The sequence below is a fragment of the Neodiprion pinetum genome, chromosome 1, assembly GCF_021155775.2.
Source record: "Neodiprion pinetum isolate iyNeoPine1 chromosome 1, iyNeoPine1.2, whole genome shotgun sequence".
Lineage (NCBI taxonomy): Eukaryota > Metazoa > Arthropoda > Insecta > Hymenoptera > Diprionidae > Neodiprion > Neodiprion pinetum.
In genome coordinates, this window is record NC_060232.1 from 7548817 (window position 1) to 7563996 (window position 15180).

At 39.1% G+C, this 15180-nt stretch overlaps 1 protein-coding gene across 1 annotated transcript in view; it reads left to right on the top strand.

Moving 5' to 3' along the window:
- The window catches only part of LOC124210866 (acetylcholinesterase 2), a 102481-nt gene that overhangs the window by 66914 nt on the left and 20387 nt on the right, over positions 1-15180 (top strand). Inside the window, exon 3 of the mRNA XM_046609327.2 lies at positions 1180-1332. Coding sequence (XP_046465283.1) covers positions 1180-1332 — 153 coding nt within the window. The remainder of the gene's footprint in view (positions 1-1179; positions 1333-15180) is intronic.

Below are 15180 nucleotides of genomic sequence, written 5' to 3' on the forward strand. Positions count from 1 at the left end.
AATAAAAGGCTGAAGCATTCTCGCTACTCGCTTTAACACACAGTGTGATAACTTTTATGAAACTGGTTGTCTTTTTTCCACACATACAAACTTGACATTTTACACGCATTAGTCGCGTTACGTGTACACGAGTGGCTCAGGTTTTCTATATTCTGCATTCCCCATAACACAGACGCGTCGTGGCGCACAAGACGGACTAAATCTGTTTTATAAAGTTTTAATCGAACCATTTCACACGGCTTTTAGTTCAAGCAACAAGTGTATCAAATCTCGAGAAGCTGAAAGTTATTTTACAGAAAACTTTTCTGCATCAACGAAGCACTTCCCGTTTAATAATCGAGACTTTCGTGAACTTTTTTAACTACTCGAAAGCATCATGCTAGCCAGAAAAATTGCCAGTCTCAGGGGCTATTCAATTATTAGTTAACGCTAAGACAGGGGTATGCCATTCAGAGAAACGTTATCTAGTGTTATTCTATGGTAATAGGCATTCCAGGCAAGCCTTAGCCAACATAGGAAATTCGAAGTACGTGCTCAAAACCAACACGCCGCCTGCCTCGGAATAATAAAAAATTCTCTTCAAAAGGGTGCGGCAATAACGCATGAATTGTTCAATAATAATATCGTCGCAAATATTATGTTTATTGCATGCATTCAAGAAGAAAGACAATATACGATGTATTTAATACTAGATGGATAACGAATTCACGTTTTACTGAACATGTCAACGTGTGTTAATAATTAGTAATAATTCACATAATAAAGTAAGGATAAATTGATCGGGATGTGACTATAAATGATATTTCTTCCATTCTCGGGTAGTGAATCGATTTGCAAATAAAATTTTTTTAAAACTTTAACTAACGTTAAAAAACAGTAGTGGGCAAAAGAAGTAAACGTTACCAATCGTTATCACTAGGGGTGGGATGCGAATATTTGCAAAAAATGCGTTAGCTAATACTTGAACGGTCCATCGTAGAGAATTTTCCAGGTTAAAAAGAGAAACTACAGAATTGGGAACTGGGTTTTGTAGAATTCACGTCACGAGATCCGTCGAAACGTTTCGTCCAGCTTATCGTAACCGGATATTCCGTTGATGCAGACTGAAAGCCTGCCTGCTGCAGTGCTGTCCTCATTTTTATTTCCAAAATATTTAACGTACCGTGTTTTTTATTTCAGTATACCGACTGGGAGCATATCAGCGATGGATACCTGAACCAGAAAATGATCGGCGACGTCGTTGGCGATTACTTTTTCATCTGTCCCAGTACGCACTTCGCCCAACTTTTCGCCGAACGTGGAATGAAGGTCTACTACTACTTTTTCACTCAGGTGAGTACTCGGCACTCGTTTCTTAAACCGAACCACGATCAACTGCTTCGATATCAAGTCGGGGGATATTTCCACTTATCGGTATCCAAATTTACAGATTATAGAATTCTGATTTTAGAAGCTTATAGAATTGCGTATAATTGTATCCGCGGTTCTTCTAACGGGCCGTGAATAGAATTCAAATTTGATATTACACAGCGTGTTCGCTTATTCCCTCGACGCTCCGTATAATGTTCCATCATTTTATCGGGATGAGAAGAAGAAAAAAAAAAAAAAAAATACGACAAGAAGGCAAAGAGTTTCTTTTTTTTAACATTTTCTTGTATCCATTCTTTCTTACTTTCTTCTCGTGCTTCTTCATCTCTCACGCCAGCAACGGCCAACGCATCTGACGTGAGAAAACTTTTGAAACTTGTTTCAGCGTCTAGCCCCCCGCAGACTGCAGACTGTAACTAAACTTTACTCTTTGTTCCCGAGTAAAAGCTGTAACAATGTGAAATAGCATTTAGGTTTCTATACTTCGTGCCGACGAGACTTCGACGCATATTCCAGTCTCGTGGTGTGGGAAAAAAAATTTTAAGAAAGAAAAAAAAATGAAAAGAAACGTGGAGAAGGAGATTCGAAGAATGTTGTAATATATTCTGTGCAAGGATGCGCATCGCGGATGGTCGTGGTAAATAATAGTAATAACAATAATAATAATGAAGGATACGGCGTCTGCTCCGTGTACGCGATAATTTATCTGCGAAAGGATTATTATTCCGCGGTTCGTTGCGGCGTGTCTTAACGTCTCAGTGTGCATGGTTATAATTTATTAAGGTCACATTTCACCTGGACGTGGTTGGGTATAAGTATGAGAACAGCCCCCGACGGCAAATTATTTTCTTAACGAGTTTAGCGATAATACAAACTTGACGAACAGCTAGTACTCGTCTTACACCTTATATATCATCTAATTACCAACTGCGGTTTAAAGTACGTCGGTGCAATTCGAAATACGACGAATCGCAGCCGTGAATGGATCGTAGCAAATAAATATATTCGCGTTGCGCAAGGATGTGAAAAAAATTCACTTTCGCGAATGGAACTCTGACAAACAGTCAAAATTTGCGGAAGGTGGATGCGCAAAAGCCGGGGTAAATTCCCAGATGGCGAAAGGGGTTCTGGGTGTAATTTTCATTCCCGTACACATGTGTTCGACTGACCCGTGGATCATATTGACTGAAATTTCGTTAATTGAAACGCGAGTAACATCCTTTGAGTCGAACTGATTAAAGTGCAACATCCGCCTCGAGGATTCTCTATAATACCTGTATAATTGTTTGACCCGTTCCCAGCCTCAGCAAAACGCGTTCCTGTTCAACCTACGCATGCTCGACTCATCGCTCATAACGATATTCGATTTGCCAAATTAGAAGCAGAACAGCCGACTGTACACGATCGTACAGTAGAACGTGAAGAGATGTCGCTGTTTATTTAACAGCGAGACAAATCTGGCCGAAGCTTTATTTGTAACCGCGGTATTTGACTGCATGCAGGTACGTTTACGAATACAATAGAGAAGCTATGCGTGCGACGGCGGTGGTTTTGGTCTGACCATTACTTTAACCACATTCCCACACAAAAGCTGGGGTTTTGTTTGATGTGCCCCTGCCAAGCTGGCTGTGGAATTAATCAAACTCTCTGGAAGTGACACACGCGCTGAATTTCATTGCCGAAAACTTTACCGAATCACAAAACTGTCGGGCGGTCAAAAGATTGTCGTCCGAAAACGCGGCTGAAAGTTTCAGATTTGACGGACGAGGGAAATTCAGACGCAGCAGAGTTACGTTGTATCCGTTGTTTGAAAAATCCTTGATTTATGTTTTTTTTTTTTTTTAGCAAATACCCAAATCGAAATAAAAACAATTGATCCAACTGTTGTAAACAGGAAATAAAATTGTCAAAGTTCTCAAGGTCTCAATGAGACTTCCTCTCCATTATCGGTCAATGACCTGTGAAAAGTTTTGAGATAAAAAAAGAATGAAAAGTAATATATATATTTATATATATATACTTTTGAGTGTACGTACGTACACGCATGTATACGTATATATACAGCAGAGAATGTGTTTTAGAAAAGAAAGTTTCTTATCGATCGAATTAACGGTTGTTCTCTACCTATATTGCAGCGGGGTTGCGTGTTTCTCTGCATATTAAAATTAAACCCCGAAGTTAATCTCTATAAGCGAAACGCCGCGCGAGTAGAACAGGTCAAAGAACAAGGTTAAACCCAGCCGGTGATTACAAATGTGAAAAATACAAAGAGTGAAAAAAAATCAACCGATAAAAACGTCGCCGCTCTTTTTTTCCATCGCGGTTACAGGCATTTCGAGGAGTAAATAACAAGTACATTTCTTTTCCTTTTTTTTTTTTTTCTCTTTTATTGCAAAGTTTTCATGCTCGACGATGAAACTCTCGTCTGAAATCGCGAGCCTCCGAATGTCGAGCTTATCACCCTTTCGTGCAGGCATGCAGAGGAAAATACAATCCTATTTGTCATATATATATATATATATATATATATATATATATCTAATGCCAACTGGTGCAGATATTCTTCGTCTTATAGTCTTGGCTCAGCTTGTGTTACACACGCGATTTTCGATTGGCAGTTTACAGAGTTAATAATAGAAGCACAATTTGCGATAGTGTTACTCTGTTCTTTTTTTATTTCTATCTTTTTTTTTATCGGTTCTTTTATTATAGTTTAGCTTAGACCTTTCCTGCCCCCGCTACCGGGAAATGTTTCAGTATATTACAAGCATGTGACGCCTTCGCGTTTTGTTTACAAACAAATTTTCCCTCCCCTCGAGGTTTTCACTCGAATAGCAATAATAATTCTCGAACTCGTTCAACCGCGATAAGTTACGCTGCACTCCAGGGAGCGAACTTAATATCGCGACGGCGTTTCTCTGAAGAAAAGAAATTTAATAAAAACAGTCTTCAGGGTCGTGGAAGAACGCTCTACGGAGCAAGATGGAAGCTGCGAGCTATTGTTAATATATGCGGCGTATACTATACTTGCGTGTATGTATGTATTGTACGTATGTATGCGTAACGCGCATAGAGAGACGAGCGAGCTTCCGCCATCTTGCATACCCTCAACTTTATCGAAGAATATCTCCATCCGCAGCCTCCGCTTCTACTTTTTTCCTACCCCCGCCGCTTGACATGTAAATGCGAATCTGTGTTTGGTACTTTTCGTGCTTTTCTCTTCCCCTCTGCCTGTCTCAACTGTTCATTTCTTGCATATTTCTTTTTCTTTCCCTCTCTATTCGCCCATTCCACTTTGTTGGACCAAACCCGTACACGTATAATAAGACGTTGATTCGACCCTCCAAAAAGAACCAAATGCCTCCTTGACTCTCGTTGCTTTACCCACTACGCTCGTCTCTCCCTCTCTCTCGTTCAAAATAAAAAAAATAGACATGAAAACATAATTCGGCAACATGTTACCACTCTACGTATTTTCATTACCCGCATACCTCATGTCCCAAGCATCAATACGTAATATGTAAGTTCGTTTTTCTTCCCTTGTACCGACCAGGGGTAAAAAGTATCGCGAAAATTCAAGGGCTTTGAAGGAAATTGCTTCTTTCTTTATTCCAGCTCCTTTGGCGAATAAAAGTGACAAGTAATAGCCTCGATTTTCTTGTACTTTGTTGCTGCAGGTTCGTAACGTGAATCGATTTTTCGGACCGTCGATCGCGAGTCTGACTAAACTCGGCACTCACTACTTGATCCCTGCAGCGAAGACGGCGTCGATCGAAGCCTCGTCTTTTTCCCTTCGAGTCGATCCTGCAATGTCCGTAACTTTCGGGGTAAAAGGCGTCGTGGGGAAGATTCCGTTGAAGAAATGTTATTGCGCCACGCGTCACTTCTTTCGAGAACAATCGGAGACCCGGGATTCGATCCGTTTTATACCTGTATGTTCCATACTGATGCAGCTTTTAAAGCCGAGCTTTAAATCCCGCCCAACGATGCTGTTGACCGAAATCGCGACGAGTTTTCTTCAAGTTTCTATCGCGGTACGCGGTTAGTTGAGCGAAACATTTTACGTAAAATGATATTTAAGCAATAGATTAGAAATTAGTGAGATGTTTACCACCTGGTGAGAAATAGCAGGGCGTAACTATTCCTCGAAAATCTATTTAAAATCTTCTTGATGTCAAGGAAATATAGGAATACAGCAGCGTTTTACGACGAATAAAACTGCACGTTCAGTAAAATGTACTCGGTTAAACAGAGTGCGAGGAGTGAGAATTACAGGGGCAGAAGTAATTACCGGGCTTGGTAATTTATCGGTAATGGTGGTGGGGAAGAATAGGCGAGAGAGAGAGAGATAGAGAGAAACCGAGAGGAAGAAGAGCGGGCTCAGCCCAAGAGTGTATCATTATTCATGCGCGCTCCCTAATCTTAATAACGGCTCGAAAAGTGTAACCGTTCCTAAACGCGGTTTATAGTTCGGCAAGGTACGCCGAGTACCAACGGAACTCGAGTATTCCTGCAACTTTCCTCGCAGCCTCCCAATCTCCGGCGGCTCTCTTCCGACACGTTCCTTGCCTCTTACACCTGCCCTCGGTCATGGCACGCACGTCCGAGATAAGGGTTTGCTCAAGAAGCCAGGCTGATTAGCAAGGGCCTGAAACTCCCCTGCGGTCTCATGGATCATCCGGGTTTTAGCCTCTTTTTCATTCTTCAGTTTACACAAAATTTGCGAATTACGCATTGCGCAAAAACGGCTCGACGTTTTAATTCATCTTGGATTACACAGCTCGTGAGAAGAAAAAGAAATTTACGAATAAAATCACGATTGTGTTAGATTAGCTCTAGTTTTTATGTTAATGTAGTAGTTTAAGGGAACGGATGGTTTCTAATATAATCATGATTTTGTTCGTAAATTCTTCGTTCTCAAACTACAAAACTTTTTTGGTTCATGTTCAGATGTGTAGTATTTTATGATAAATTTTAGATATTAGACAAAAAAAATTGAATTTTTCGTTAAAATATTGCTGGTCTGAGTCATGTTCGAAAATGTCGATAAAATAAATGACTCGAACCAATTTCGAAACACTACGTTTACTCCTAGGATCATTGCCATCAAGTCTTACCAAGACCACTCAAATATCAAGGGCAAAAAAATCACTGTTGACCAGTGTTATTATTTATTTACGTGAATTACTGCGATGAAGTGTTTTCAAGAAAAAATTGTTATAGAAATACATTTTTAGTGATTTAGAGAGGGTAGTTCGGAAAAGATGAAGATGAAAAAGAATTAAGAAAATTTCGAGTGCTGGATTCGTATTTTTACTCTGAATAATATCCGTCGTCAAAGATGTCGGTGATGAGAAAATGAGTTATCAAGAGACTTAAAACAATTTTGCAAACTCATTCGAGGATCCGCAGGCTCGCGATTAATGTAACGCATATATCATATGTTTATTTGTTACGTATACACAGATATAGTATGGATAAAAGTTGAAGATTACGGATCGCGAAAATGGCAAAGGCGGGTGAAAGTTTTCCAGCAGAATTAAGTTCAAGCGGCAGGCGTTAATCAAAGCTCTGTATAAGATCGCGTGGGTATATCCATCGTTATATTTATCGCAAGTTTCCACCTCTCGGACGAAAGTTTGAAGGTGTTTTTTTTCTTTCCGTCGCGTCATTTAACGACGAGAAGCTGAAGAGGCCTCATAAATTACGAAAACTTTCTTTCAACTTGGAAAACACTCCGGCAACTCCTTCGACCATGATTCTGTTTCCACGACACGTAACTCGTGCTAAGACTCCCTCTTCATATCTATAATGTCGGTTCTTCGGTTTATACGCTGTCAAACTGGAGAAAAAAAATTACCGAACCTACCGACCCTCGTCGGTTAAATACGGGCCCACCTTCGAAGGAAAGAGAGGATGCGAAAAATAAAGTAAAACGGAAAAACTGTGAGAAGGGTGGGGGGGGGGGGGGGGGGGAGGGGGGGGGGGAGGGGTGGAGGAGGTTAAAAATTAGCTCCAACGATGTCGAATTTTTCTCACCTACACCTTCGGCTTGTTATTAAACCTAGTCGGAAATATTTATTCCTCGCCGTCCTTCCTGCAACCTTACGGAGGGTCTCTCAGGTACCTCGTGTCGCTATTAATATGCATAACCACGTCTGACGATGCATCGTAAACAGCATAGGTATAATACTAGGCTTGGCATAGATGGCTCAACGTCGCTTTGATCATTTCCTCCGTGTACCCACATTCCAAAGCCTCGACGTCGACCCGCCGCTACGCAGGTATATTGTTTACTACCTTCGCTATATGTACAAAATGCAGGTTTTTTACCCAATTTCGATATCGAGAGAGACAATTACTTATCTCTTACTGTATAAGTGCGATGTATTTTATTCCAGTTGGTTGATTTGCGTCCGAGAAGGGAGTAAAATTTCTTTTTACGTATAATGGGGAATCGGAAAATTGTCTCGGAATAGAAGATTGTACGTATAGGAGCGATAAACTTTTTTTAATTTTGTCAAGGAATGAGATTGATCGTAAAACGCCATCGCGAACGAGGTAATGATTTCGCATTATTCACCCAATCCTCCGCAGGTTCGTCAGAATTGTCTATAGAGACTCGGCGTCCCAGCTGTTCGTGTTTGGTCTAGTTTGATAAGCTCCGGTTTCTCTTATCTTTGTAATTATGGACCGGCAATTGAACCCGACAACTCGACGCAGCTGACAATTATAATCTGGCTGTGGAGTTACCCTTGAAATCCGCAAGAAATTAGTTGTCTGGTTAAAAAGGTTGGTTAACCAACGAACTGCGCACACTTTTTATTAGTCTTATCACGAGGCTCTTCTACGTTGAATATATATCAAGTTATATTCTATTATATTCGTCAGCTACGAATATTTATTTACAAATATAATACTATTGAAAAATACTGGTATCCAAAAAGAAAACTAAAATAAAACAAAACTCAGATGTCGATGCTCCAATAGCTCCAAATTACTTCAAAATCTAACGGATTCGTTCGATTTTATTGTAGGTCTATTATTTTATTCGAAAGACCATTTCAGTAGGTGATTAAACACTGTCATTTATTGATCATCGTCGAATCAGCGCAATGTTATGAAATTGAACATTTAACGATGCCACGTGTTTAAAAATAAAGTGTCTCAGTGAATTTGTAGAGACTAACCTTGAGCCATCGTGAAGTTGGAATCGAATGACTCTACGAGATTTTCAACAATTTGGAAGTGAATTGAAATAAGTAATAACTTGATAAATACTCTACACACCTACCTCGTAATAACTGGTAATAAAAATAACAATTTTGGACCGATTTATTACAAAAATTTGGCCGATTACTTGTAATAACTGATTAAATCCGTGGTTACTGTAAGAACGCGCGTGTACAGTGGAACCTCTCAATAGAGCCGCTCGCGGGCTATGAGGGGAATGCATATCTCAGAATCTCGGTTCCCCAAATCTTGATTTGCGAAAGTCTCACTTATTAGAATGACTACCAATCAGTGATACATGTAAAAATCAAGATTTCGAACATTTCAACTTTCGTTATTTTATTTTCGCATGTTTGAAGTTTCGATATATCGACCATTTGCAATATTGACCCTTCGTAGTGAGTCTTCGACAAAGTAGGTACAACGTGTAGAGTTGCTCGGTCGATGCTGCTGTCGGATCTGTACTCCGCCATTATCCTGCTTGTTCGTTGTCATAGCCCAGAGTCAAGTTCTCAAGCCACTCGACCGGTATTACTTTCTTAACCGCGACATCGCCTTCGAGTTTCTTAATTAATCGATTAATTGGCACCTTTTGCTCGACACTTACCTTCTGCATATGTCAGCGCAAACAGAGCTTGGTCAACGGACCAGATACTTGAAGGAAAGAAAGGATACACTGGGACATTTTTTTTTTTTTTTTTTCTTAATCATAAAATCGATCGAAATTGGCTGGTCCGCGCTTAGGGGCCATTCAATTATTAGCTAACGCTAAGACAGGGGTATGCCATTCAGAGAAACGTTATCTAGTGTTATTCTATGGTAATAGGCATTCCAGGCAAGCCTTAGCCAACATAGGAAATTCGAAGTACGTGCTCAAAAACAACACGCCGCCTGCCTCGGAATAGTAAAAAATTCTCCTTAAAAGGGTGCGGCAATAACGCATGAATTGCTCGATAATAATATCGTCGCAAATATTATGTTTATTGCATGCATTCCAGAAGAAAGACAATATACGATGTATTTAATACTAGATGGATAACGAATTCACGTTTTACTGAACATGTCAACGTGTGTTAATAATTAGTAATAATTCACATAATAAAGTAAGGATAAATTGATCGGGATGTGACTGTAAATGGTATTTCTTCTATTCTCGGGTAGTGAATCGATTTGCAAATAAAATTTTTTAAGAACTTCAACTAACGTTAAAAAACAGTAGGGGGTAAAACAAGTAAACGTTACCAATCGTTATCACTAGGGGTGGGATGCGAAAATTTACTAAAAACGCGTTAATTAATACTCGAGTGGCCCCCAGTATCGTAGAACAATTTTTTCTATCAGTTTGGAAATTCAACACCAAATTATGGTGCAGAGTGTTAGATTGACCAAAAGTTTAATTCACGTTTGTATTTTACTCGCAGTGAACATTCTTTTCCACCGCGTGGTATTTTCCTCAAGTTGCTTTAATAATCCGCACCGCGTTTGCTGTTAGTTTGATCCCGCGATATTGCGACCCTTCATTATTGACTGCCGATATTCATATCGCTTTCGGTTCATCGCTCGTTTTCAGTTGTTAACACAAGCAACGGCTGGCTTGGAGGGAAAACACCTGTTCCTCCTGATTACTAGCCTGCAAGTCGTAAAACGCGTGTGAAAATTAAATTATACTGCCGCTATAAATTGTAAAGTGTGCCAGACGGAGCAGTGCGGTATTCTTTTTACATTATTTATAACCGTATTGGAATCCTCGTAATTATCGTACCCAGGTGTAAGTGAAAAAGTAAGGAAAAAGACATTTTGCCGAGTCTCGGCAACGGAGGAACTTGAATATGAATAGATACGGGAAAACGAGCCACGTGCGTGAAACAAGGGACGTTATTTCGGTGGATTAAAAATGTATAAAGCGCCGTTTATATGCGCTTCAAAGGCTTTCCATACATCTTGTAACTTGGTACGGTTGTAATTCGAAGCTTATAATGATCGTAACTTTAAGGCTGGGATAAGGAGATCCAAGAATTTCATGAGCTGAATCACAAAGCCAAGTACTATGCTTACATTGTACAGTCTTTGATTGTTTTCAATACTCACCATAGACGAAAAATACTAGTTTTGAGTAAAATATGTTACATATGAGTTTTGTAGCTTTAAGCAGAAAATCTCGTATGTTTTAGTTATCCTTTTTATTGTCGTCATTCGTATAATACTATACGTTCTTTTATTTAATTCGATAATTTAATTGCCGTTTAGTGATAAATTAATGTTTGACTTAGCTCCCAGAATATTTAAACCGTTACAATACTAACGATTCCCATTTCACTAGAACCTGATAGTAAATACAACGAATAAAAATTTTCTCAGCCTGTTTAGACGGATAATTACAGACTTTGAGGTAATTTAATAAAACTTGCTCGATTAGGGCAAATTAATGAACCATGTAATTTTTTGTATACCTAAGTGGAAATTAATTCATTCTCAACAACTTCGAATCGTCAATATTATCACGAGGTTTTCAACCGAACGTTTCCACTATCAAGACTGGGGATAAAAGTGTAGAAAGAATAGAAAACAGAAGGGCCGAAATACAGAAACATCAAATTGTAGAACCGTCAGAATTCTGCCGAATCTGTTGGGTAGATATTTCGACTTGCTGTATCCTCAATCATTTCAACGGTTCTGTGTATTTCAATCCGGCATGCAAACTTTCTACATTTTCACTATTACACGCACCGACCCTTTGTGATAAATATGAATATTTATTTTATTTTTTTTAAATCAAGGAAACAGATTCTCGCATCTTTGAGAGATGTCACTACGACCCCTCCGTTCTCTTCTCCAATCTTTCTACCCCCGCATCTGGGAGGAAGCTTAGTCTGACGATAATCTCCGGGTTTGTGCATTTCGATGTGGGTATAGAAGGGTGAAGGTGAGGGAGAGGGAGAGGGAGAGGCACAGTCACGTGTGCCTCGACAAGTCGGTATTTCTGGCTAGGCGATGCGGAGGAAGGGAGGAATGGAAGGGGGGTCGTTTTACATCTCGACTAGGCGCGCGTCTTGCCTTCCCTAATATGGTCTTTACTACTTCAATAAGCTCGAGGCGTCGGTGGGACCACCCTTATGCTTTTACATACCTATATACGCATTCGGGGATTCACTACGGGCCGCTAATCTCCAAGAGGGTTAAATCTCTCCGCCCCTTCGCCCCCTTCGCCCCCCCCTCGTAACCCCTCTTCGTTACATCGCCCCGGCCTCCTTTCTTCCATTACACTTTGACCCGGCGTCCGCAATGCGCGTCGCCATGCCAGGAATGTGTAAATACCGAGGATCCCTAACAGACCACGCGCGTCTTCTACGCCCTATTTACGCAATTCTCGCACCTGCGGCCGAGTAAGGAAAGCCGGCTGCGTTGACTTTACTCTGCAAAAATATGAAAGTCCCTGTTTTTCGGCGATGAGGGGGGAATGCGGATGCTTTTACTATTTGAACATGAATTATTTCTAACTTGCAGTCATAGAAAATTTTGAATCGCTACTTTGCACTTGATATTTGAAAATTTTTTTAATAGAATTGAACAAGTTTTACCAATTGACTAGCAAATAACACTTTTGTTTTTATATCGAGGAGAGAAAAATGATTTTTGTAATTGACGAATTTAATTGCTATATAGTCCTGAAAATCATCACACTTTAGTACTGTAACTGATAAATATACTAATTCTGAATGAAAAAAAAAAGTAAATAAATAAACCCGAAAACAGTTTTTTCGAGATACTATTCATCACCATGAAACTGATAAAACTTGGCAGCCAAATCAAAAAAGTTTTGAAGGAAAAGTTGAAAATTTAAAATTTTTTTTTGTTCAACTAAATGTATAAACTGGGAAAAATATGATCGCTTATTTAGAAAAAGTAATAAGTAGGAGAAAGTATGCGTTTATCGGTAAAACATTAAAAATCGATTTATTTCCGTCAAAACCGGAAATTCGAATTAAACATGACAATTTCTTATGCCCATCATTTGATTGTAAGATCCTATAAGTTTCGAATTTTTTCATCCAGTCGTTTCCGATATCATCGCGAGAGTTTTTCGGACAGACCGACGTTTTTTTAAAAACCTCTTTTTCGGATTATGGAGGTTGGAAAACATGAAGCTTCGTTGGACTTATAAAAAATGATGTTCGACCGAAATCGATACTTTGTTTATTTTAACCAAAAGTGATGCAAAAGTAAAAATGGCACCGAACAGAAAATCTAGTTATAGGTACATATTTTATTGCAACAATAAAACGACGCGTAAAACTCGTTTAATTCCAAACTTAAAAGTAATGCAATAAATTAGATCGATATTTTAATTACAAGAAAACGTTATACGAGTGTCCTATCATAAATATATAACAGCTGAACCAGACTAAATAATTACTTCTTTCACATTTCCTTGTATTTGGAACAGCTGTATGCGAACCGTTAATGACACAATAACAATTCTTTTATAATTTCCCAGCAATCAACAAAATGTAATTACTTATAGCTTGCATTATATTTCATTAGTAAAGTCTAACAGCGGGGTTTTCAATCTACAAATAATGATTCATTGAATAATTAAAACGGTCTTAAATCATTTTTCGTCATTCTTGGGTGACAAAGGCTTATGATAGTGAAGCGTGTGCAACGGTTATATAGAATAATTCCAAGAGCTTGTTTCACTGAAAATCTGATGGTAAGCCACTGTAATGGGCAGATTAATATCGCGGTCGTTATCGACTCACCCGGTATCGACAATTATAATCACACCGAATATATACATACGTATATATGTATATATATATATATATATATATATATATAATATATATATATGTATATATGTATGTATATACACGTAATATGTATGTATATACATCTATAGCTGCCCGATGGATAATTTTCACGTAATTCTGACAGAATTCACTGCAGCTGCACGTGCGGATAGACGTGATTATACCGTATCCGGTGTAATTTGCAATTGGACTCGTTTGAATTTTACGAATACGGAATTTATTTCCGCGCTGTATAATATTAATGGAAATTGAAGAAATTCGCGATTCGCATTGAAACCGTAAGAAAAAATATTAAAAGTTTTAATTATCCTTAGTTGCTTTCGTTTCTTCTTTTCATCGAAATAACTCCCAAAACTCTGGTAATACTTACCCGTATCACAGTCCCGGATAACTTAATAAGATATCCTGAAGAGTTTATTGCATAATATTATTCATGTATTCTCATTCAATTTCGTCGTGTTTCGTATGATTGTTGTTGGAAATTTTATACCTCCGGTTATACTTTTACTTCTGAAAATTGAAAAAGCATGAAGCGTATATTCAAGTGGCGTAGAATTTCGTACCGATTCGTATGCGTGGATCAAATTTGAAACGCCGTTTTCCTCGTCAAATATTTTTCGCCACTTTGAACAGCTCGGCCTTAACTCCTTCTTCTCCTTCGTCTCAAAGTGGAATATATAGAAATGTAGAGAATGACCGAGACAGAGAGAGAAAGAGAGAGAGAAAGAAAGTGGAAACGCAGGAACACGAGCAATAACCGAAACGAGAGAAACCTTTGCAAAAGTCCGTTAAGCCGTGCAGTAGCGGACAGAGTTAAATCCAGTTTTACTATCCAAAGGGACGTTCGGCGGCATCGGACTCCGGCCCTTCGTACAGCGTCCTTTAATTTATCGAGAATTCTCCACTCAAGCGTCGGCGATTCTCCCTCGAGTCGTTTCCCGCCCGTGATCCGACAAAAGGCCACCTTGCGGATGTTTAATTACCTTACGCACGGTTTTTCACATACTTTTTTTTATCCGTTTCTTCGCGCGTGTAATTTCCGGCTAGAAGGATAAACGGAAGTAGATTCTCCCTAGATGAATCGCGAGATTATTTTCTAATCGTATAAAAGATTGCGTGGTGTGGAAAAAACAAAAAAAAAAAACGAAAAAGAAAAAAAAGAAAACGGAAAACGGAAGAAATATTCTTGAGAGTCATACGGTCTACATTCAGAATTCTCGTGGGTACAATTCGGTGCAAAGACTTTTACTCTTTTACTATGGAACTCCTTATTTCTTTTCACCTTATAACGATAACTAATTGAAAAGCCAAGCTTCGTTTACCCCCCTTGCAACTCCCTCTCTCTCACTTTTCCCCCCTTTGTTTATTACAGACTCTTTATATCTCACAATCAGAAGAAAACTCATGCAACCTGCACGCGCGGCTCGTTTCTATACAAATTACACTCAAAGCAACGCTAACCCACTCGGTGAAATTAAAGCGAGAATTTGAATTGAGAGAGCGAAATGATCTCACCGTGATTTACTTCTCTATCGGCCTCGCCAAGTATGAATAACATTTTTTACTCGGGATTGTGTCGTAATAAGAAGACAATTATTTCACTCCACATTCAAAACCCTTTTATTCCTATTACAAACTCACAGGTCGAAACAAGGTCCGTTTCTATTTTGAAAACAGTGGAAAAGATTAGGCGGTTTTTCCCCGAAAATTTCCAACGGAATACAAACGGCCCGTGACACCAGATTCCTTTAAAATTTGAGGCAGCAGG